Source organism: Choristoneura fumiferana, chromosome 25 (genome assembly GCF_025370935.1).
Source record: "Choristoneura fumiferana chromosome 25, NRCan_CFum_1, whole genome shotgun sequence".
Classification (NCBI taxonomy): Eukaryota; Metazoa; Arthropoda; class Insecta; order Lepidoptera; family Tortricidae; genus Choristoneura; species Choristoneura fumiferana.
In genome coordinates this window covers 2,748,005-2,771,682 of record NC_133496.1, presented here as the reverse complement: position 1 = coordinate 2,771,682, position 23,678 = coordinate 2,748,005, and the positions used below count along the sequence as shown (strand labels likewise).

Genomic DNA, 23,678 nt, shown 5'->3' with positions numbered 1-23,678 from the left:
GTCGAAAATTAAAATATTGTATATACAAATCTGCTTTATTTATTGCTCCTTTCTCTTAATAGCATTTATTTTACATAATCTAGTCATTTTTAGCACTCGCCGGTCGCTGCCGCGGCACGCTCGCTTCGCTCGCTCGGCTCGTGCGTTGTTGTGGTCACAGTTCTAACCTAACCGAACCAAATATTTTTGGTAATTCATGTTCAATAGGTTAAGTTAGGTTAGTTTTGCGTCAAGGCGCGAAGCGCCTCAACTGAGCGTAATAGGAGCTCCGCGAAGCGGAGCCCCGTCGACCTCGTCACGTAATAGTTCATACATAGGATATTCGATACTCGTACTTCGATATTTATATCATTCGATGTCACTTTTGTAGATAAATATATTTCAAAAGCAATTATTTTCAATAATCAAAGTAATTATTTTCTTTAAGTAAAATAATAGTTTTAGCCCAAGACAATAATATTTGTCTTCATCCAATACAATATGGCGTCCGGCTAATAATATTATCTTGACCAAGGGTATATTGTCTTAATCTAAGGAATCCTTTTTTTCCGTGTATGTATGTGAGAGCCTAGGTTCTCAATAAAGTCCACGTAATGACTAACATGACTCTAAATTTGCTAATGTATTCACATTTTTTGTACTTGTCTACATCGCCGAGGTATTGACAGTAAATAATTACTAGGAAATATAGAGAAGTACTTTTCTGTCATTATATCGACGACATGATATTTGTTGTAAATACTTTATTTGTGTTGTCACTGACAGCTAGTAATAGTAAGTTATATGTTGGGTCCGTTTAAGTAAGAAATTCAAAAACCGGTAGTTATAATGAATGGCGAACACTAATGAAATGAATAATCGAAAGCATTCGACGGATGAGTGAATGAGTGAGTGACCTACATGTTCAGTATCATTTGCACCAACTATAAGGTGAGATAGAGGTCATCAATGAAAGAAAGAAAAAATATATAATAATAAATTTAAAATGAAAATGTATTAATTTTGTAATTGTAATCTTAATTGCTGCACCCAACAGGATGCATAATGTGATCTTCTAGTTTAAGTCACACCACCTGTAAAACCATTATGTGGAATAAAGTATTGAGTATGGAAATAGAAACAAAAATACATAGATGCTGTTATATATAAAACAAATAACAAGTTTTTATCGAAGTGTATCTTAATAAAAACTTTGAGCTACAGTTTACCTGTACAGTCAACATCAAAAGTATCGGATCACTTTTTCGCTCTGTCGCATTGACACATTGACAATCTTGTGTGGCTGTAAAACGACAAAGTACAAAAGTGTATAGCTACTTTTGATGCTGACTGTACTACACATAAAAAATACTGAATATCTAATATATAAAATTCTCGTGTCACAATGTCTTGTAACCAAACTCCGAAACGGCTTGACCGATTTTCATGACCTTTTTTTTTGTATTCGGTAGGATATAGGTCTGAGAATGGGACATAAACTATTTTTCATACTTGTACGCGGACAGAGTCGCTGGAAACAGCTAGTAATTTATAAATATTATGAAAACTCCGGTAAGTGCAGCCTCATTTCAATTTACCCGTATAAACTATCTTTACACTTTAGTACCTTGTCACTATACGCCTTCTGACAATTTCATACAAAAAGAACCAAATTAGAACTGACAGCGACAAGGTACTAAACTTTGACTGTACACTGAATTGCGAACTGATTTTTGTACCAAGATAGAACCTTTTCCAATTCAAATTAACTTTATTTGTCAGAATACATTGCAGTAAAAAATACATTGGTCTTATCATAATTATATCTGTTGTCCTTGTATTCAGCTTGCAAGCAAGCGTACAAATATTTCATTAAATAAGCTAGGTTATTTTATAATTTAATTAAAATAAATAATAATAATAATAGTAAATATCCAAAAATAATGTCAATAATATTGCCTATAATTTAAGTAGTCCTTGACACTATAAAAACACTTCGTCAGTAACGATAACGACGTTTGAACATTTCTCCCAACAACACCTTTAATTTATCTGGTAAATTTCACTGTCGACTTCATGACGATTTCTTAACCCGATATTCCTATTGTCATCACGACATTTGTAGCGAAAAGGTCCCACCCGCTTTTCAGTTTCCTCGTCTCTATCCAGAACATAAAAACTTACCTCGACGATTCTTTTAAACACCAATCCAACAACCAAACAAGCAACCAATCGGTTATAGGTGCACCCCGGACGACCCCTCGCCACGCATGCGCCCCTGGTTTGGGCGGGGTGTATCCCCCTCGTAGGTACCAGTGGGGGGTTGGGTGAGGGGCCGAGCTGAGATGAGGGATGAAGCTTGTTTATATTGTAAGTGTTGCGATTAATGGGGTGGAGATATACTTAATAATAAATATAGCTCCCGTGAGATTGCCATGACTGTAAAAGGACTGTCAGACGGAATGTCAAACAGAATATCAAACGCATACATAGAAAATACAAACTGAGACATCATGAGCGCTGGGAATCGAACCCAGGTCCTCAGCATTCCGTGCTGCGTGCTATAACCCCTACACCACTGCTGGACAGGAATCTAGACACGAATTTTTCCTATGCATACATATCTCAGGTTGCTTTTTTCTACTACGCTACTTAAGCAGCAGCACTAGCAACATCTATGTTTCGCTCTCATCGAGAGACATAACATTCTTTCGGAACTAACCGCTCACCCAGACAAGAGATGTCGCTACTAAGCAATCAAAGTACGATTGGTTGTTTTGAGTATTTTTGTATTTTGCATACATGACACGCGACTTGACGCGACGGCAACGGTTGGTTACCGAAACGTGCTAAGTAGTGGGCATAGTCTCATACTTTTCGATACAAAGAATATATTTTTGCCTGACACGTTGGCACGTTGCTGTTACGGTCATGATATGATACGGTGTAATGTGTAGAGACCTTTAAAGGAAGGCTTACGCTGAGTAAAAACGAACGCGGTAGCTTATGGGTTTGATTAAAGTAAGAGAAAGCCAAAAATTTGTCTCAAATAGGTAACATGTGTTATAGTCATGGTAGCCAGGTGATTTGACTTAAGTACGTCCTCTCAATCATACGATCGTTGGGTTCAAACCCCGGCTCGGAACTTATGAGTTTTTTTGGAATTTTATGTGTGAAATAATATTTGAAAGCATCTGTGAGGAAATCTGCATTTGCGATGCAATTCAATTGTCTACGTAGAGTTCCCAATCCGCAGTTGGTCCGTGGGTCCAAGCCCTCTCGTTTTGAGAGGAAGCCTGTGCGTAATTCAACGGTAATTTAATTTTTGGTGGTAACACAGTTCTTATTCCGAGGACTAGACGAAATCATTAAGATGTTTTTTTTTATTCGATTGGATGGCAAACGAGCAAGTGGGTCTGCTGATGGTAAGAGATCACCACCGCCCATAGACACCTGCAACACCAGGGGGATTGCAGATGCTATTACATCGAGAAATATAAATTCATTGGTTAATACAAAATGGTATTTGTTTATTTACCGCAACTAACAGACAGTTTTTTACTCGTACAATAATGGCGCGTACGTAGTAACGGTACAGGTCATCGAACCCAAAATACTGGCCCTTTCTTGATGATTTTGATTGCTTCTAATCGTCCGGTTTCCGGTGGAAATATTTTATTGTTATTACCCGATTATCGATCGATGGAATATCGATTGGTCTATCTAATCCAAATACAAATAGAATACCGTTTAGTGTCATTATGTTTTAAGCTTAGAAATTAACTGTTTGAAATATAGATCCGATTAATGTTTCTTCATTACATCCAGTAGATAAACAGCATTTGACGTCAAGGTTAGCGGATTGGAATTATAATAAGAGTAGTAGACATTAAATATATTGACCCGGATAATGCATGTCTTAAATCGAGCGGCGCGGAGCTGGCGCTGCCAAGAGCGTAGTCAGCGGTATCGGCAATTTTTGAAAAAATATTAGTTTTTCTTTTACAAATATACAATTTAGTCGCAAATGTGATGAAAAACATTGCATGTCGCACGGGCGGTACTAGAATTGCGAACATCGACTCATTAAAGCCCTCAGTCTTCGACTTCGGGCTTCTAATAGACTCTCGTTCGTAATTCCTTATTTACCGCTCTTAAGACACAATGTACTATTAAGCATCTATCTATTTAAGTACATATGTTCGTTCATCCGTTGCCTAGTACCCACGGCTTTGGTTACTTTGGGAGTAGGTCAATTACACCCCATTTCACCATCCATTGATTAAAATTATTTGACGGAAAATGTGATGCCGTCTCTTTTTGTTTTGTCAGTAAAATCAATCAATGAGTACAACGGCCCCTAGTGTCAAATGTTCCGTAATATTTATTTATTTTTTGTTTGTTAGTCCACGTATTTCTCAAAAGATTTTTGTATTTTTATCATCCCAAATACATAACTAAGATTAGTTTTTCTTTAACTAGAAAAGCCTCAACACCCTCACCAACGTCAGCTGTGCCATCCCAGCCTATGAACGTCCCATTGCGGGGCACAGGCCTCCTCTCAGAATGAGAGGGCTTGGGCCGTAGTTCCCACGCGGACCCAGTGCGGATTGGGAACTTCACACACACCACTGAGTTGCTTCGCAGGTTACCTCACGATGCTTTCCTTCACCGTACCTAAAGCTCGTAATAAATTTAAAATGTTATTTCGCAGATAAATTTCAAAAAACTCAAGAGGTGTGAGTCGGGGTTTGAACCCACGATCCTCTGCTTGAGAGACCATAGGTCAAACCCCTAGGCCATCACGGCAGGGCAGTGGGCATAATGCATATGAAAAAATACTTGTATAACAAAATTAACATACAATATCATATATATCCACTGACGCAACTCTTAATGTAAAATGACATGATTGATAATCAATCACCAAACGAAATCCATAAAGTTCATCCGGCCAAGTAAACAATGTAGCTAGTGGCTATTTCCGGTGGAGGAAAACCGGACGTCGGACCATTTCCGGTTCGCATTTGGTTTAACCGGACACCCGGCTTTGCGTGGGTTATAGCAGTGAAGTTTTAGAAATCAATAAAAAGTCTTTGTGAAAGAGAGGCCATGTAGGTATGTACGTACGAATGTATACTTTACAAGTTATGCATTAAATAACTGAAAATCTCAGCCACCCCAAGTCTTTTTATTAACCCCCGACGCAAAAAGAGGGGTGTTATAAGTTTGACCGCTATGTGTGTCTGTGTGTCTGTCCGTAGCTCTTAAACGGGTGGACCGATTTGAATGCGGTTTTTTTTATTTGAAATCAGGTTTTTTAGCGATGGTTCCTAGACATGTTTCATTTTCATGTTTTCACTTTGGAGTGACAAAGGGGTTTTCCTACTTTTTGTTGGTGAGGTTAGGTTATTATTTAACGTTCATCATCATCATCATCATCTCGGCCGTAGGACGTCCACTGTTGGACATAGGCCTCCCCCATAGACCTCCAGTTGCTTCGGTTGGAAGCGGCCTGCAGCCGTGAACCTGTGAAGAACACGTACAAATAACACAAACGTAAACGTAACGTAACCACCTCACGTTTTAATATTTTTATTTCATTTGTTTTTTTAAGTTTTAGCTAACCCTATTAGGTTAATCTTAACTTTATTAATACCTACCTATGTATAGTTCGATATTGTGTTTCTTGTCTGTATCTGTTTAAATTTGTGTTATGGTGAAAATAAAGTTTTAATAAATCAATCAATCTATACGCTGATGCATTTTGAACTCAATTAGAGTAGGTACGTTATCAGAGCGGGTGACACTATTTGCCGGCACGGATAATACCGATATCGAAATACCGACCCGATATTTCGCGTACATTCCCATACAAACTGGTGTCAAACTGACAAGAGTTTCTATGGTCGTGTACACGAAATATCATGCCGGTATTTCCATGTCGGTATTGTAGGGCCGGGAAATAGTGTCACCCATCAGAGCAACATCTGGTAGCATGGCGAACGGTTGTGTTAATCTGATGATGAACTCTGATTGAGTTCGAAACGCGAACGCGATTAGGCGCATGAACATACATTTGGTCACATAGACGTAGCTGTCAGCAGCAAGTGAGCAAAGTACCTAATTGTTTATAATAGTGCATAGATTATGGTCCTCTGTAAAGTACTTAACGCCTGATTCAATAAATTGGTTACAAAATTAAATAAATAAATATCATGGGACACTTGACACCAATTGACCTTAAATGGCAAACGAGCAAATATGGTAATCATAAACATCTGCAACACCAGGGCATTGCACGCGTTGCCAACCTAGAGGCCTAAGATTTGCCACTGCTGCTTCAAGGATTAGGGAGCAAGATGGTGGTAGCAATCCGGGCGGACCTTGCACAAGGTCCTACCACCTGCAAAAGCCCAAACTAAGCAAAGCTTGTACTGTGGATACTAGGCAACGGATAAACTTACTTATACAGATACATTCATACTTAAATACATATTAAACATCCAAGACCCGAGAACAAACATTCGTATTATTCAAACAAATATCTGCCCCAGCCGGGAATCGAACCCGGGACCTGAAGCTTCGTAGTCAGGTTCTCTTACCACTTGGCTATCCGGTCGTCCATTGCGGCCCGCTAATTATTTTTACTGATAAAAACAATAATTTTAAACTGCCCGCACTTAGTCTCTACATAGTTTCAAAGCATAGATAAGTCAGACCACAGACAATGCTAGAGGCGGTGGTAATGCGAACCGGAAACGCGGTAAACGTGCGCTTTCCACTTCCGGTGCACTAGCGTGCTCTGTGGCAACTACAATTTGTTTGTATGAACACAGTTTGTGGAGTAACGCAGACTACCACTAAAACAAAAATGACATTTTTTTAAATACGTTTTTTGGTGACTTATTTTTTGTTTGTATACTCGTATGTGTATCAAATTCAATAAAATAAGTCAACTAACCACTAGAAGTGAGTCAAATTCCTTCCATAGTTTACTAGCTGATAGAATAGATACACATGGGCGAATCAATATTCAGCGTTTTTTGTCATTAGTGTCTTCGCAGGTGTTATTAAAAGAGGTAAAGCCCAGGGTTAATTTTTTAAGAAATTTTAAGACAATACCGATGCTGAATTTAATGTAATTAAAATTCTTTCTATACTAAACGTGGAACGCTATGACGTTTGACCGCGCGGTCAAAACGCTCGAATGTTCGCCCACATACAGATAATTCCGCATTAAAAGTAACAATAAAACAAATAAATGAGTATCATTCAACGCATTAAACACATAACAATACTATGCAACGGCATAATTTATACATAAAGCTAGTTATCACATGATTTACTTAAGTGACGCTCAACGCCCTCTATGACACAGCCAACAAAACTAATTTAAACAACCATAAAACAATTATAGCTATTTGATGCAAATTTAATGCTCACGTCCCCCGTCGTCGCCTATAACTTTAATTGAGTAAAGAACCCATCTGCCCCACAAAACTAGTCCAAAAAGACCTAGAAATACAAGCAGAATGTACTCCAAAACAGCTCTTCAAACTGGTGACGCGTAAATTCTACGCAAACATCGCTTAATGGGAAAAGGGACAGAATTCCACAGATCATAATAGCAAGAGCACAAAATAAATAAAGGGTAGCTATTCAAACTCCGAAATACGATTAAGTACTTATGTGCCCGGTTGTACTCCCCTAAGCTTGAACAACAAAGACAGTAATAGCATCCCAGTGCGCGCGAAAGAGATGAAACTACGAGGGGAGACGCGCAATTAAGTGCTAGAATTTGGAGCGAAATTTAAGCGGAAAGCTATTTATCTGTGTATTACTTTATTGTTGATCCATTACGGAGGGAGAGGGACAGAGCTATGCGGGGTGACGCGATTATGCGACAAATTGTGCCGACCCCTATTCGATGTTTTTATGAGATACGAGATGCGGCTTTAGGCGGGTTGGAAAGAGAAGTGAGATCAATTGGGTGCAAAGCCTTTGTGTAGTTAAGCGTTTTGATTAATGTTTCAGAAAGTGGTAGCCATTTTGTAATTATTAGATTGTGTTAACTTGTGATTGGGTTATTGTGGAATGCTCCGAGTTGGATTGGGTTTTAAATAGATGTAGTAATTGTTAATTTATTCATATACGTAACGAGGTGTACGTTCACGGTCAAACTAAGTATTCATTTAATCATAAGGAGAAGAGCAATAATTATAGAATTATGATCTTCGTATCTTTAAACTGACTATCTCATTAATATGTAGGTAGCTTCATTTATTATAAGCTTCTATTTTGATCTAGCGTAGTTTGTATGTAAGTTGCTTTCCAAAGTTACATATCGAAATTTATCTAGGTAGGTACGTTTAGTGATCTAGTAATTTTAAAAAGATGCGAGCGTGGTTTTAAAACCACGACCTTCTGCTTTATCAAACCTTTGTCAAACCATTAGGCCACCTCTTTTTTACCTTTACACAGATACGCATTTTTGTATAAAAAAAGTTTCTAAGTTCATATTTACGTAAATCAGTGGTTACATTTATGACATTACTAACCCACAATTCTAACAAATCGCCCACATGACAGGTGGCGATCCTTGTAATAAAGTACCAAATGGTCCCAAAGGCGTCGAGCCCCGTTTTTACATACGCATAAATGGGCACCGGGCCAATCAGGCAGGCTATTACAGACGGGTCCCATGGGCTCAGTGGGTTCCATCGCGGGGTGCCGTGGGGAAAAGGGAAATTGGGGGGTAAATGATGAGGCAAGTGTAGACAACGTTAAGAGGTTATGATTTTATGTTGATGTTGAAGTTTTGGTGGTTTCTATTGTGATTTTATGGTGTGTGGTTAGTTGGATAAAAATATAAATTAGCAAATTCGAAAGAAGTTATTTTGACTCTACACTACATTCAAATTATTTTGACTACAAGTGAGTGGTTTATCTGCTTAAAGCCGCGGGGTCATGGTGGATACAGGCCGCTACCAACCGAAGCAACGGAGGTCTATGGTCTGGGGAGGCTTTAAACTACCAGTGAACGTCCTACAGCTGGTATAATGATGATGAGATGAGCACTTGTAAAAGATTAAGAATCAACTCTTGGTACGGATATAGCTCTTGTTGAGAAAAAACGGTAAAAGCTCAATGAAGTTATATTTGACAAGAAAAGTATGTTCTTAGTAGGTCACTAGAAATACTTAAGGTATACGATCTGTCAATTTTCAAGTATAGCTAGCTTTAGTGGTTTTGGTGGTGCGTCGTTAGTTTGTCAGTCACTTAAGTCTATTATAGATATAAATTTGTCTTAAAAACAGTCCCCTTTCACATCGACTGCAAAAGAAACAAATTAAATAAATTATTACAGTGTTTAAAAGACTGTACCTATAGTTACTGTTTCCTTTCGAGTAAGCACAAGATTTAAAAAAAGACTCTATGGTACAGAGTTTTATGTAACAAACTTACCTTTGCGTGCGGCAAAATCCGTCAACATCTTATTTCCGTATTAACGAAGACAGTTTCAGAGAAAGTGGCGCCCCGCGGAACTGCAAAATTATAGTTGTAAAGTAATAACGATATTTCAGACATTCTCCTTTCAAGTGTCATTGTTTACATACAAAGTTAAATTAACGAGTTGTCTTATGTTAAGAACATGCTATTTAGTTAAATGTTCAAGTACTTTGTCTTAAGTAGCATAAAGAAACCACACAAAGGGATAATAATAATATTTTAAGGTAGAAAGGGCAATTATCGTGTCAGAAAGTTCGTCGTTTGATTACTCACTCAATAGATGGCGTTACGTGCGCGTTTGTAAGAGGAACTCATTTTCGTACGCCCGCCAACTTTATAAAGAATGTTCTATTTGCACGAATCTCACGAAAGCTGGTTTTTAAGAGCGTTTATACCTGCTGAGCTGGCAACGTTGCATTTTTGTTAGTTTTTCTCGATTATTCCATAAAAATTGAATTAAAATTAAAAATGTTGTCTGATAGAACACTTCGTAATATATAAGTTAATGTGTCTACTCCAATAATTATTCGTGATAGACTTTTATGTTCTTTAAAAACGAATTAATGTTTATGAACGGTTTTTAAAGCAAATAAAAGTTTATAACGAATAATTATTGGAGTAGACATATTAACTAAGACTTATATATTAAGAAGTGTTCTATCAGACAATTTTTTTAATTTTCTTTAAGTTTTTATGAAATAGGTAATCGAGAAAAACTAACAAAAATGCAACGTTGCTAGCTCACCAGGTATAAACGCTCGGGTTCACATTCTAACTGTCGTTTTGAGAGGAAATTTAGAGTAATCATAAGAAGATAAGTAGCTATTGAAGACCAGTGGCCGCCGCCCGCAGGCTCGCCATAGCAAACACCTTCTCTTTCTACCCTTATCTTACACCGTGTGACAGAAAGAAGTGGTGAAAACGATTGTGATTCCGAGTGCGTTGGAGATTAAGGCCTCTGATGATAATTCTACGTATCAATTCTAACTAATATTATAAATGCAGATTTGAGTAGATACGTTTATTTGTTCCTTATGTTTTTACGTTCAAAGTACTCAACCAATCGTGTAAACATTTGGTGTGGAAATAGTTTGAGATCCTGAGAAGAACAAAGCCGCGAGCGTGTGATAAACAAAGTCGGGGACAACATCTAATACTTACTAAATATTGTAACTTTGTGAGTACTTATATTTATGTGTTTGTTCAAATGTACCTATCTAATGGTTTTTGTATCAATCAGAAATAAATCCATATATTAGCACTGCATCTCTCTACACACTCGTTAAGAGTCCGCCATACACTGCATGTATACGCATCATTACCCACACAGTGGGGTAAACACCCTGATTTCAATGTTGCCAGCGCCGTGGGGTAAATACCCCGACGGTATACGATGTCGATCCAGCACTAATGTACCGTGGCGCGCCAGTGGCGTGGAAAATTTGGTGATTTATCTAATTTTTTAATTGATTTCAATTGGTTGACGGGAGTTCCCAGTGTTTTTTAATTCGATTCCCGGTCGGGGCAGATATTTGTATGAATAATACGAATGTTTGCTCTCGGGTCTTGGACGTTTAAATATCCTATCTAAGTATATATTTATGTATATAAATATGTTTCTCCGTTGTCTATGGATATTATAATATAGATATGTCGGCTTTTGCCCTCTTTTGCATCTAAAAACTGTGTTCCCAGTCGATTGTTTGTACGAAATTAGTTGAGTTACAAGTGCGTAGTACAGTAAAAATATTTCCCGATAATCTAACCGACGGATTAATATTTTTTTACCCAAGAAACTACCCAATTGTTTCCTGGTTCTGTAAAACTCAGCAAAAATACAGTTTACTTAAAAAACAGACGTTCTTTCTCAAAGCCTTTATCAAGAATCAATAAATCAACGAAATACGGCAATAATAATAAGTTATTAAATTTTCCATTAGCCCCCAAAAGCAACATGGCGGCTTCAATTCAAAATGCCAGTAAAACATAATTTATTCGCGGATTGCCGTGAAATTGTTCACAAAATGTTATTGCTCGAACATGGTATGAACAAGTTATAAACTTATTATTTGCCTACTTTTGCTGATAACCGAGTTAAATTGGAAATTACTGTTTTATTTTACTACTTTCGTACAATGCGAACAAATTGTGGTCGAATAAAAACTTCGGTAGCGTTCGGCAATATCGGTTGCCTTTAGAGATTGTTTTTTTTTACTGACAGGACTTTGGTCAGGACAAATGTGGACGTAGTTCACCGTTATCATCTCAGCCACAGTAGAACACAGGTCTCCCCTCAGAATAAGAGTTATAAAAAATATTCGAGCTCACACTTGAATGCGGTTGGCTATAAAATCCTCTTCAGATATTTTTGAGCATTATGGTAGATAGCGACTACAATGATGTGATGTAGCATTTAAAAAATTCTATTTTTTTTTAGCAGAATTTAATTGTGAAAGTCAGCATTACCTACTTAAAAACAATGGCTTAGAATTTAGATCTAAATCAAACCGTAACCCAGAATGTCATTCTGAACTAATTTACATAGTCATTTGCATAATCGTCGTTAATATATCTAATATTATGTGAGTACTTAAATTTAAATATTAAGTACGTAGTAGGTAACGTATTTGCAGTGTGACAGGTACATAAGTCTGCCAGCTTTAAGTCAAACTACTTATCACCCTCTCTTTCTTGAATAGACGTTTTCCTCTATGATAATGATGGCCCATAACGACCAGGTATACATATACATAGAACCAAAAATAAATAACATACGAACTCCTTTCACGCTATAAATTTCCGAAACGCGACACTGGCTGGAAGCAGTATGAATAGATTTCACAAGCCATTAAACGCGTGACAAATTGTAGCACAAAATGGCTACCAGATTTTTGCGCGGGAAATCGGATTTTTCTTTCAATAGCGCATGAAATACGATTAGGGTGTCACAATAGTTTTTTGGTTCGACAATCCTTTGTGTGTTTGGCCAATAAATTGCCTTATTGTTGCGATGTAATAGATCTTCAGACGTATTTTTAACCCTTTGGTATATACATCGTATATGGTACCTATTAAAAGGGTGGTTAGAAAAACCGATGTTGTTATGAGGTTATGTCGTGAGTTGCATCTGTTTTCGGATTAACGCTCTTAAAAGCGTTTAAAATTAAGCGTATGTAGAAATATACACAGGAGCTCAGTTCTTTATTCCATGGCAATATCTGAAAATTCCGTTCTTTTCCTTGAGGTCTATGATACTGTGTACTTTTGGTAGCCTAGCCACGTAAGGGCCTAAGGGCTATAAATAGGTACTTTAGCAATACGCAGACTCAAGCACTGTAGCCAAAAACGGCTACTTAGGTATAATTCATTCAGTGTCATGTTTAATTTCTCCTGTGTTACGTATTTTTACCTTAATCGTTATTTTCAGAGGATCATTCAAGCTTGTGAAGTAAAATAAAACAATTCATTTTCCAAAAAAATGCGTTTCGTTCACTTCAAAAATAAGCACCATTAATTTTTATCATTATCAATTTCTTCCTTAACGTTTATTTTTTTGTCCAACAGGTAAAAGTCTGGTTCCAAAACAGAAGAACGAAACACAAACGCATGCAGCAAGAGGAGGAAGCGAAGACTGGCACCAAGTCTTCTTCTTCCAACAAGCCAGAAGACAACCAATTCAACAACTCCTACGAAGAAGACGAAGAACTAATTGACATGGACATGGACGAACTAAGTGAGAGTGAAAACGAAACGTAGAATGACAGACTATTACATGTGTTTAAAAAAATATAAAAGACTATATCTACGTTTGAGTGGACGTGTAAATAACTATTGATAAATTTTATTTATTTATTATAGGTTGTGTAAATAGAGTAGTGGTAAGTAATGTATTTATTAGGATGGGTTAAGCCAATGAATGAATGTTACTTATTTAATAATTAAATTAGTTCTGATGAAAAAGCTCGTCATGATTGCTATCAGCGGCGATATTAGTGTTGCAGAGGCGTATTGCCTAACGTTCGCAATTAAATGACAGATTTCGCATACAAAAAGAGCGTCAGAAACGTTATGCAATACGGCCTTGGTATCTATAGGCTTCTGGAATTCTATGAAACAACAAGTCAGTATGGTTGGCGTTAAATATATATACTAAGGGGCTGTTTCACCATCCATCGATTAGTGTGAACTGGCGGTTAGGTGTGATGCCGTCTCTATTTGTTTTGTTCGAATAGACGGAGACGGCATCACATTTAACCGTCCGTTAACGCTAATCAATGGATGGTGAAACAGCCCCTCCAAAAGAAAATAGGGGTCACGTGAATTTCATTGGTAAAACGAAAATACTAATATGTAAATATAATTTTTTGTAACATTCCTTCTCTAAAAAATGGTTTTAATAATACAAAATAACACAATACAAATACTTTTCATGAAATTAAAACAGACAGATGAATCTCAAGTGACCCTTAATTTCTTTAGACTATTAAAGACAAGGTAGTTAAACCGGTAGGGGGATGACGCTCACAAGGGTGTCACCAGCCGATGATTAAGGGGGGAAAGTGGTAAAAGTCCTAGTAAAAGTAGAGAGGACGGGAAAAATATAGTTTATTCGAGAGCTTTCGAAGCAAGTGAAAACTTCAATGTGCTCTTGATTGTACATACAATAAATATACAGTATGGCGGCACTTTAATATCAACCCCCCTGCCTCCCCTTGGCGACGATCTTGGACGCTCATATTACGTACGCATGGGTTGAATGACAAGCCAATCAAGCCACCCCTTACTGCCAACCAGCGATTAGGTTAATTGACAGTTAATTTTGACACCAAAATGGCGGTTGCAGCTACTCGTACCCACAGATAATGTACACTACTAACGCTAGAGGTTCAGACCATTTAAAAAAAAAAGTTTTATACTGAAATTAAAACATATTGAAAAACCAAAAAATGTGACTGAAAATTAAATCCCATTCTTAATAATTCCAAGATGGTTGCTTCTGTACTATACACCTGTATTTACACACGCAGTTTGCAAATACGGCAAAATTTTACAATGTGTTCTCGCAATAGTTATTTATACCTAACTGAAAATTTGGTGCCAAACGCTATCTAAATGCAAAGTATTATGTCTTTACGACGTGGATGTTTTTTCCTATGTAATGTGTACAACTCCCTTTCCATCTACAAAAATAACTCTATACCTAATGGGAAAAGCGTAAAAATAGGACAAAAATTGGAAATTAGAATTTCCGTGCATTCCGAATTTGATTTCCGAACAAAGATATTACCTACAAGTTTGTCAAACATTTGTCGAACAACAACACAGTTCATCATTACTATCTTACTAGCATACCAACATTTGATCAAACAAAAACCAGAGCCAATTCTAATTTCTCGTACCCAAATGAAGTTCTAACAATCATCACTGTCTCGGCTCATAAATCATCATAATATAAAGCAGCCATTATAATTAAATGAAGGAAACCCAAATTTTAAAACTGTTTCAAAACGTCTTGTTAGCTCCACGAGTTATTACATAACATAATTGGCCCTATTATAATAGTTTTGGGACTAAATTAATTAAAAATGCCTGTTTGATGCGTGCTCCACTGATGTGGGTATAATTATAAGGTTAGATTTTAAACGCTGATACGGTTCCTAAACGAAAGCTGTCAATGATAGAAAAGGACACGCTCGGAGCGGCCGTACGTTAGAACGGGATGGTTAGACATTCGTGATGACGGCTGCGATTATCGCTGTTTGTGGGTCTATTATTAAGAGATGCGTTCAGAAACGTATCTTGGGCTCGAATCGCGTTTCGTAATTGCTCGCGACGCGCCCAAATTGTTTTTAAACTGTTGACGATTGTTCTCTACGGCTATTTGTCTATGCGGTTGGAATTTTAGATACGATCTCTTTAGATCGCCTTGTTAGTGCTTTCACGCGTCAGTATCGAGATGGTGGCACACCTGCCTTTTCAAATTTCGAAGGCGATTCTGTTGACGTGTTGGAAATTTAATTAATTTAAGTTAATTTAACAAATTGGTAACAGTCACTTGTGGTACGGTCTATAAAGAACTTGATCAGGTCACAGGATACTGATGGATTAATAGGCTCAGACGAGTCCGTCAATCATTATGGACTAAAATAAGACAATAGCATAACGGACATAATAGGAATGACGAACAGGTCACATTTTTCAACGGATCCCCGTGAAATTTTGTGAGAGCAGATTCGAATTTTTGTCGATTAAGTTTTTTTTTTTTTTCTATATACATAGAAGTGCCATTGGGGTTCATGTCGTAAAAATAGACCCGTAAGGTCTACAGCTCATAGATCCAATAGTTTCAACATGTTCCAAATTTTTGAACTCCACCTAGATTTTTTCATAAATATTTTTTTATCTATGGCAAGAGCCGAACTCTTTTCAGCCAGCCCAGCAAAAACAATTTAAAACGCCGATAACCGACATTGTTAATGAATCGTTTAATTCAAGACCATAGACCGTGGAACGTCACAGCCGTAAACTGCGAGCACTGGCAGCATTGTTCACGTACAATTAAAAAGAAAAGTTAATTGGTCGAGATGAACAAGCGTGTGAGGTGGCCAACTCTTGGGTTTTATAAATATGCCAAACTGGCCACTTGGAATTGCCGGTAATCGAAAAAAATTTTCTGTGAAAGCTGACCATGTTTTTGCCGAGGTGTGAAAATCGAACGTTCAATTACTTACTCAGATTAGCACAATTTATCATTTTCACTTGTTAAACGGAACCTCCGCGTGGTTACATTTGAGACTGGCTGAAAACACAAAATGAGGATATGTTTGGCGCTAACATTTTTTTTTCAAATTATGTTTATTTTAACACTAGTCAGAAGCAAAGTCTTAAGTGTAATACATTGTGGTCGTACCGGGAGTTGCCAATATTGCGTTCTCGTCATCTTGTATAATGACGAGTATTAATGAATGGAAACGCTTCTGTTGTCTGCTTCTCCAGATATATAAAATTTAAGGTTAAACGGTAGCCAGAACTCTGTTAGGCTGTTTTTGAACCAGTGTGCGACATCTTCAGCCCCATCTGTACTTACCATCAGCTAAAACAGAGGTCAATTTGTCAGTTGGAAATATTTAGATACAAGTAGTATAAAATAAAGTCATTTCCTGTCGTTTGTATTTATGTACGCTTAGATCTGTTGAACTAAGCAACGAAGTCTGGAAAAACATTATATGGACGGCCATTAACCCGATATTTACGCGAGATCTTACAGAATAAACGTATTGTTTTTTATAATGATCGCGAGCGAACATGAGACTACCGTGAGACTTACTGATATTAAGTGAAATTAATCCTGACTGAACGGTGGCGCGCAGTGCGCGTGTTGCAGCAGCCAACGAGTCGCGTTGCTCCGAGAAGATGGGCTACGAATCATCCCAAAACATGTCGCGCTAAACTCTATTTAAGACGTGAGTTATTCGGATTAATTTCATTTAGTATCGCGAGCGAAGCTGCGGGTAAAGGCTAAGTAAATACTTAGTCTCTGAGGCTGGTACTTTTGGCCACCACAGCCTTAATGCCCCATTATAAGCTTAATTTGTATAGGCCTTCCCGTCTTTTGTTCCTCTGATTTACGAGTTATGGAGGGTGTCGGTTTACCGCTGAATCGGTTTCCTTCCATACATAAACATTAAAATTACATCGGTATTAAACTTGGTATTAAAAGCGGTATCAAGTCGGTGGTACCGGTAATATGGTGTAATAATGTATTTTTTAATGTTTAAACGTGGTACCCGAAAAGGATGGCTGGAGTTTAATTTTATGTTAGTTGTAATTGTGTGAGTTATGTTAAATGCTGCTGTTTGTGGGGTCGTTAGTCATGATTTTAAGGAAACTTTTTGGTACTTAAATGAGTTTTTGAACAAGGTATAAACAATTAATTTGCCCATCCGCATCCTTATGATAGTTATGTCTATGCAACAAACGTATATACACATCACACAAACTCAACTATCACCATCACCACACTACACTGACGCGTTTCGAACTCCATCAGAGTTCATCCTCAGAGCACAACCATTTACCATGCCACCATATTAGAATTTGGTTTTTTGGGCTTCGAAAACTTGCAATGAGTCTAAGTTAGAACTACAAGCGTGTCGTAGATGTTTTTATTAAACGGACACGGAACAAGCAAACTGAAAGGGAAATATCTAGTTCATTTAGTACCAGTTAAAAATGTTTACAGATACTGTCAAAAATGGCAATTTTACCTAAGTAATAGAAATTTTATCACAATCTATTTTATGACAATTTTTATAACTATTGATAAAAAATGGTTTCATTGGCAGTTTCTATCCAACAATTTCGTTCAGTAATAACCATATTTTGTTGAGTACTTACTAAAAGATCAATGGGTAAGGTTGCCAAATTTAAAAATAAAATTTATAGAAAAGAAAATTCAAAAATAATCTTTATTGTTTTATTATAGTGCGAACGAAAAGTGAATAGGTAAAGTGCAATAGATTTATAAAGTCTTTGAAGTTAACGAAATAATTTCCAGGTATTTTTTAATAACGCCGCCATCTTGAATCGTATCAACGTTCAATTTTCAACTCAATTAACCGTTAGTTGGTTTTAATTAGCGATTTTCTTCATTAAGTGATTCCGATTAGCGACCATGTCGGACTTTAATGACCATTTTTAATTACCCGAGCTATGATTGACTCTAATTCCTTGATTATTGAGATATTAGGGCTGTCGGCCATTTTGTTAATTAAAATGGAGAATTATTTTGCAAAACTGTTTAGGTTAAACAATGTAAAAAAACGGCCAAGTGCGAGTCGGTCTCAGGCACGAAGGGTTCCGTACCATCTATACAAATTCATTAGACATTAGCCACATTAGCAAAAAACGGCAAAAGAATCACGTTTGTTGTATGGGAGCCCTTAAATATTTATTTTATTCTGTTTTTAGTATTTGTGTTATAGCGGAGACAGTTATACATAATTTTGAAAACTTCAACTGTCTAACTATCACGGTTCATGAGATACAGCCTGGTGACAGACGGACGGACAGCGAAGTCTTAGTAATAGGTTTCACATGTATGGTGAATTGTGTTGATCTACACTGATTTTTTGTAACATCATTTGTACCATGATTCCAACAAATAAATAAAACTTCGAAATTTTGTAAAAACAGTAATATCTGTAGTTACCTAGAAAATTAGGAACTAATCCAGTTTTTTTATTTTTTTTATTCGACTGGATGGCAAACGAGCAAGTGGGTCTCCTGATGTTAAGAGATCACCACCGCCCATAAACATCTGCAACACCAGGGGTATTGCAGATGCGTTGCCAACTAGAGGCGTAAGATGGGATACCTCAAGTGCCAGTAATTTCACCGGATGTCTTACTCTCCACGCCGAAACACAACAGTGCAAGCACTGCTGCACGGCAGGATTACCGAGCAAGATGGTGGTAGCAATACCGGACCCTGCACAAGGTCCTACAACTGTGTCCATTTAAGCTCACTGTCAGTTTTCTTTAAATTTATTACACAAAATTAAGACAGCCTTTTTCTGAGGACGTATTTTCTAACGCGCTGACGTTCGAAATGCATTCACCGTCCCTTCTTACCCTCTTTATACCTGTATTGAAACCCCCGTTAAGATATGGAAACTAATTTTTATGTGTTTTATGCTAAATTCTGTAATTCTATGGCGAAGCTAAGTTTATTAAGGGTAAACATAATTTTGAAAGATTAAATGTAACGTTGATCACATTTACATTGTCAATAATTTTAGGTTGTCGCCGAAACCGTGAAATTTTTCAGAAAATTAAACACGGACATCCGACCCTGGAACGCTAGAGGTTAAGTTACGTTTGTTTTAACTTTTAAGGAATTGTACAATTAATGAATGGAGAAAAAAAGTGTATGACAAACAATTTCTGTATATGATGACCCCCGCTATCATCATGGTAAAGCGTTGCTTATTCTGTTTCTATGGCTAAGCAATTTATTAGGTGTCCCACCATAATGCATTGAAATAATTAATTGACATAATTTTTTAGTATAATATTGATCTATTTTCAATTGATTGGACATTAGTTTTACATAAAATTACGTTATTTAAAGAATTCAGAAAATATAAAGCAGGAAAATTATGACAAACTAACCTAAGATAGCTTAACTAACATGGTACAAGCGTGCTTAGTTATAAAAAGGTGTCAGGTGTAATATATATATATTTTTAATTTCGTTATGTCAAACACTACATTATGACTTCCAACAATTATGCGAGCCGATATGGAGCCGTATTAACTTGTGTTGAATTTTGATGATTTGTGGTTGCGTATCACAAAGAAGAGTATGAATAGATACGTACATAGGTGAGAGAGAAAGAGAAATAAACATTGGCTTCATGTAATTACAGTGTATTTGGCCTCTACTTGGCATACCATAAAAGAAAAGTGAAATTCATTCATTGGACAATAACCTAATATCGATCGAAAGTATCAAAGCGGCTTGCAATTCCTTTGGTGAAATGAAAAATAACCAGTTAGTACTTAGATATCATTAAAAGGCTCAATATGTATGTAACTAGCACTAAGACAGTTCCTTTAGTATAAATATATGTGAGAATAAGCCTAAATAACTGTTTAATTTATTAATCCCTGGTTACTTGAATGCAAGCACCGGTGCATCGATGGATTCCAGCAGCGTGTCATTGAGGCGTTCTACATGGGAGGCCTACTGTCTGTCAACTGGTCGTCTTCAGCTGATGATGATGATAGTACAGGAGAGTATTTCTCAATAAGTTGTCCCGTCATGAAATTGACAAGAAATCAGTTTTGTCAAGAAATTATTAACACTAAGGACGAGATCATAAAACATAAACTGCATAAACATCCAGCATTTCTTGATGTCAGGAAAACGTCACGAAATCTTGTGAGGAAAAAATCGTAATTTTGTAACTATATCGACACTTTCTATTGGATCCAACAACAAAGATTATCTGACTTCCACAAGGTTTTGTATTTATTTAAACACAATATTACTTATCTTTGTGTTGAAATAGCGTCAGGAAATATATATATCCATACTAATATTACAAATGCGAAAGTGTGTTTGTATGTTTGTGTGTTTGTCCGTCTTTCACTCCGTAACGGAGCGACGGATCGACGTGATTTTTGGCATAGAGATAGTTTATGGGCCCGAGAGTGACATAGGCTACTTTTTATCTCAAAAAAATGCACAGCTCCCAAGGGAACAGCGCGCGATAACCAAATACCACGCGGGCGGAGCCGCGGGCAAAAGCTAGTATATTTATAAGTGGACAACTGAAAATGGACAACTTTAGAGAAATAGTCTTATATGTTCATTGACTGCCCTAAAAATATGCCATGTAATGTCCACGTATCAGAAAACGCAGTGTAAATAGAGTAGACCCTCCACAAAATGGACTAATGGTCTGATAAAGGTTGCAGGAGTACGATGGATGAGGGCGGCACAGCCCGGTCATCATGACATTCATTGGAGAGGGATGCCTAGCAGTGAACGTGTTTCAGCTGAGGACGATGATGATTGATGATTGCTCCGTCTTTTTAGACAATAGCTGTTGTGTGCTACTTCGTCGCTATCATCATCATCAGCCTACAGCAGTCCACTGCTGAACATAGGCCTCTTCCATGGCGCGCCACAACACTGTCTTCAGTCCCTTGCATCCATCCGCCGCCAGCGATGTCTCTCAGGACGCCCTATTCTACGTTTTCCCGTCCGTGGTCTCCGCTCGAGGACTCGTCTGCTCCACCGTTCATCAGTCCTGCGACAGACGTGGCCAGCCCAACGCCACTTCAGCGAACTAATTCTTCGAGCAACGTCTCTATGAATTCGTTTATTGCTATCCTGTGGGAACTATGCAATTTTCTGAGATAAATACGGGCATACTATCTTTATACCAAATTTCTTCTAAATCAGTTCAGAAGTTTAAAGGTGAAAGCGGTAACAGACAGACAGATACAATAATTAGTACGGAAGTAGGTATTTCTTCTTTCTTGGAAAAATCATGTGGAGGTTTACCCTAGCTTCCCGCACAGCGGTGCTGGGGGGCTACAACGAAAATCGAAGTCCGATCTTGCCGTCCCGCTAACGCCAATATATTTAATACGAGAGTGAGAGGGACGGTACCATAATTACGAACTTCGATTTTCGAATTTCATAGTAGCACTCGAAGCTAGGTAAATGAAGCGTTTATTTCGCTTCTTGACAGACATTCAAACTCAAAACTCAAACTCACAACATTTACTGACAAGATAATCACACTACATCACAACAAACACAGAGTAAAAACATAAATAGGAGAAGAGAGGAAAATAAGAGACATTGTGATGCCAAAAGGACTCAGCTCAGCATGTGCCGTAGCCCTGTAACCAGAGCTGCAGCGCTGGTTTTCAGCTAAACCCCGGTGAGTGAGCGACCCACGTATTATTGCGGGAAAAGAAAAAAAACTATATATTAAATTATATATATATAAATCATGACAAATATAAGAATTATAAAATACCTATAAACATATATATGCGTGGAAATTTGTACAAGAGGATTTAAAAATAAAATAAAAGAGTAGCAATAAATTCAATAACGACAATAATAATATGAAACAATATTAAGTAAAATAAAATTAGGGACGCCTCAAGTAAGTTGGAACAACTCGGCCACCAACAGGTTGTTCTTTTTGGTAATCAAAAAGATGCTTCTTTAGCTTTAATTTAAATGTGTGTTTGCACATTGGTAGACGTAGACATTCCTCGCACATCTTTGTTGGAAACGCAACCTTATAGCCATTGATGGTTATGTCGGCGGCCAATCGTAAAATCTGCCAAATCACGAAATTTCTAAGCATATCGTGAAATGCGACGGCATTTCATGAATTGGCTAAGGGACATCCGCCATATCGTTCAAAGCTCAAAATTTAACGATTTGCCTAGTGTTAGCATATCCTAGGCATATCATGAAACCCGCCATTTATGATGGCAGTTAAGGCAGATCATGAAATTCCTAGGCATATCATGAAACGCCGCCATATCGGTTCTGACACTTCGCCGGCAGCTCCCGCGGCACGCTCGCTTCGCTCGATCGGCTCGTGCGTTGTGGTCACAATTAATACTAACCACTCCTCGCTTCGCTCGTCGTACCTAAATTTTTCTTTTTTTCGGCATATCACGATGTGCCCGGTATAGAGCTAGGAATATCGACGAATGAGTTGCTCTAATCGATCTGCCGTATTGTTTTTCAGGCGCCATTTCATGATGTGCCTAGGAATTTCGTGATCTGGCGGATTTTACGATCGGCCGCCAACAGTTACGTGAAATTGTAGTAGGTGGACATGAATACAAAATTAAGTTTTGCAAAGTCGAATGATAATCACTATTATGATTACTCCTTCCTACGAAGTATTTTCGACCACACATCGGCATGACGTCACCAGATGCATCGCTATGCGAATGCAGGATACGTGACTCGATTATCGATCGTAATCGGTTAATCGATAAGTTTGGCAGTTTGTTTAATGTTGTTTGGACATTGTACGACTTGTAATGCTTAGTGTAGAGTTGGAGTTTTCCTTAATTCTCGTATTTATTCATTTATTTATTCAAGCTGTCATTACAGGTTTATACCTAATCCTACTAATATTATAAATGTGAAAGTTTGTGAGTGAGTGAGTGAGTGAAGTGAGTGAGTGAGTATGAAATGAAATGGCTAAATGGATTTGGATTAAATTTGGCGAAAAGTTAGTTTATAACCTGGATTAAAACATAGGATACTTTTTATCCCGATATTCCCACAGGATAGGGATAAAATCTCGAAATAACAACCGCTGGGCTTAGAGTCATGAAATTTGCATGTGTGTTTCAATTAACGTCAATGAAAACCACGATGTAATTTTAGGGAATTCCACACGAATTTAATAAAATCCCGGAATTTCAATTCAACTGCTGTATCTAATGATTTACGCGTGCGAAGCCGCGGGTAAACGCTAGTGCAATATATATATTTTAGTACCTATCTTAATAGTAAAACCATTCTTACTGCATTATAATGACAATTAAAAATTACTTCCCTACTCATGGGCATACTTCAAACCCCGGCTCGCACCTCTGAGTTTTTTCCGAAATTCATCTGCGGAATTA

The 23,678-nt window shown here is 37.4% G+C and overlaps 1 protein-coding gene and 1 long non-coding RNA gene across 2 annotated transcripts in view; both read left to right on the top strand.

Annotated features, from left to right (window-relative positions):
- The window catches only part of LOC141442106 (homeotic protein empty spiracles-like), a 49,329-nt gene extending 34,938 nt beyond the window's left edge, over window positions 1–14,391 (top strand). The window contains exon 3 of the mRNA XM_074107019.1: window positions 13,057–14,391. Within this exon, the coding sequence (XP_073963120.1) occupies window positions 13,057–13,248 (192 nt within the window). The 3' untranslated portion in view covers window positions 13,249–14,391. The remainder of the gene's footprint in view (window positions 1–13,056) is intronic.
- Window positions 14,392–14,402: 11 nt separating this feature from the next.
- LOC141442109 (uncharacterized) overlaps window positions 14,403–23,678 on the top strand; it is a 59,220-nt gene continuing 49,944 nt past the window's right edge. The window contains exon 1 of the long non-coding RNA XR_012452884.1: window positions 14,403–18,339. This is a non-coding gene — a long non-coding RNA (uncharacterized lncRNA). The remainder of the gene's footprint in view (window positions 18,340–23,678) is intronic.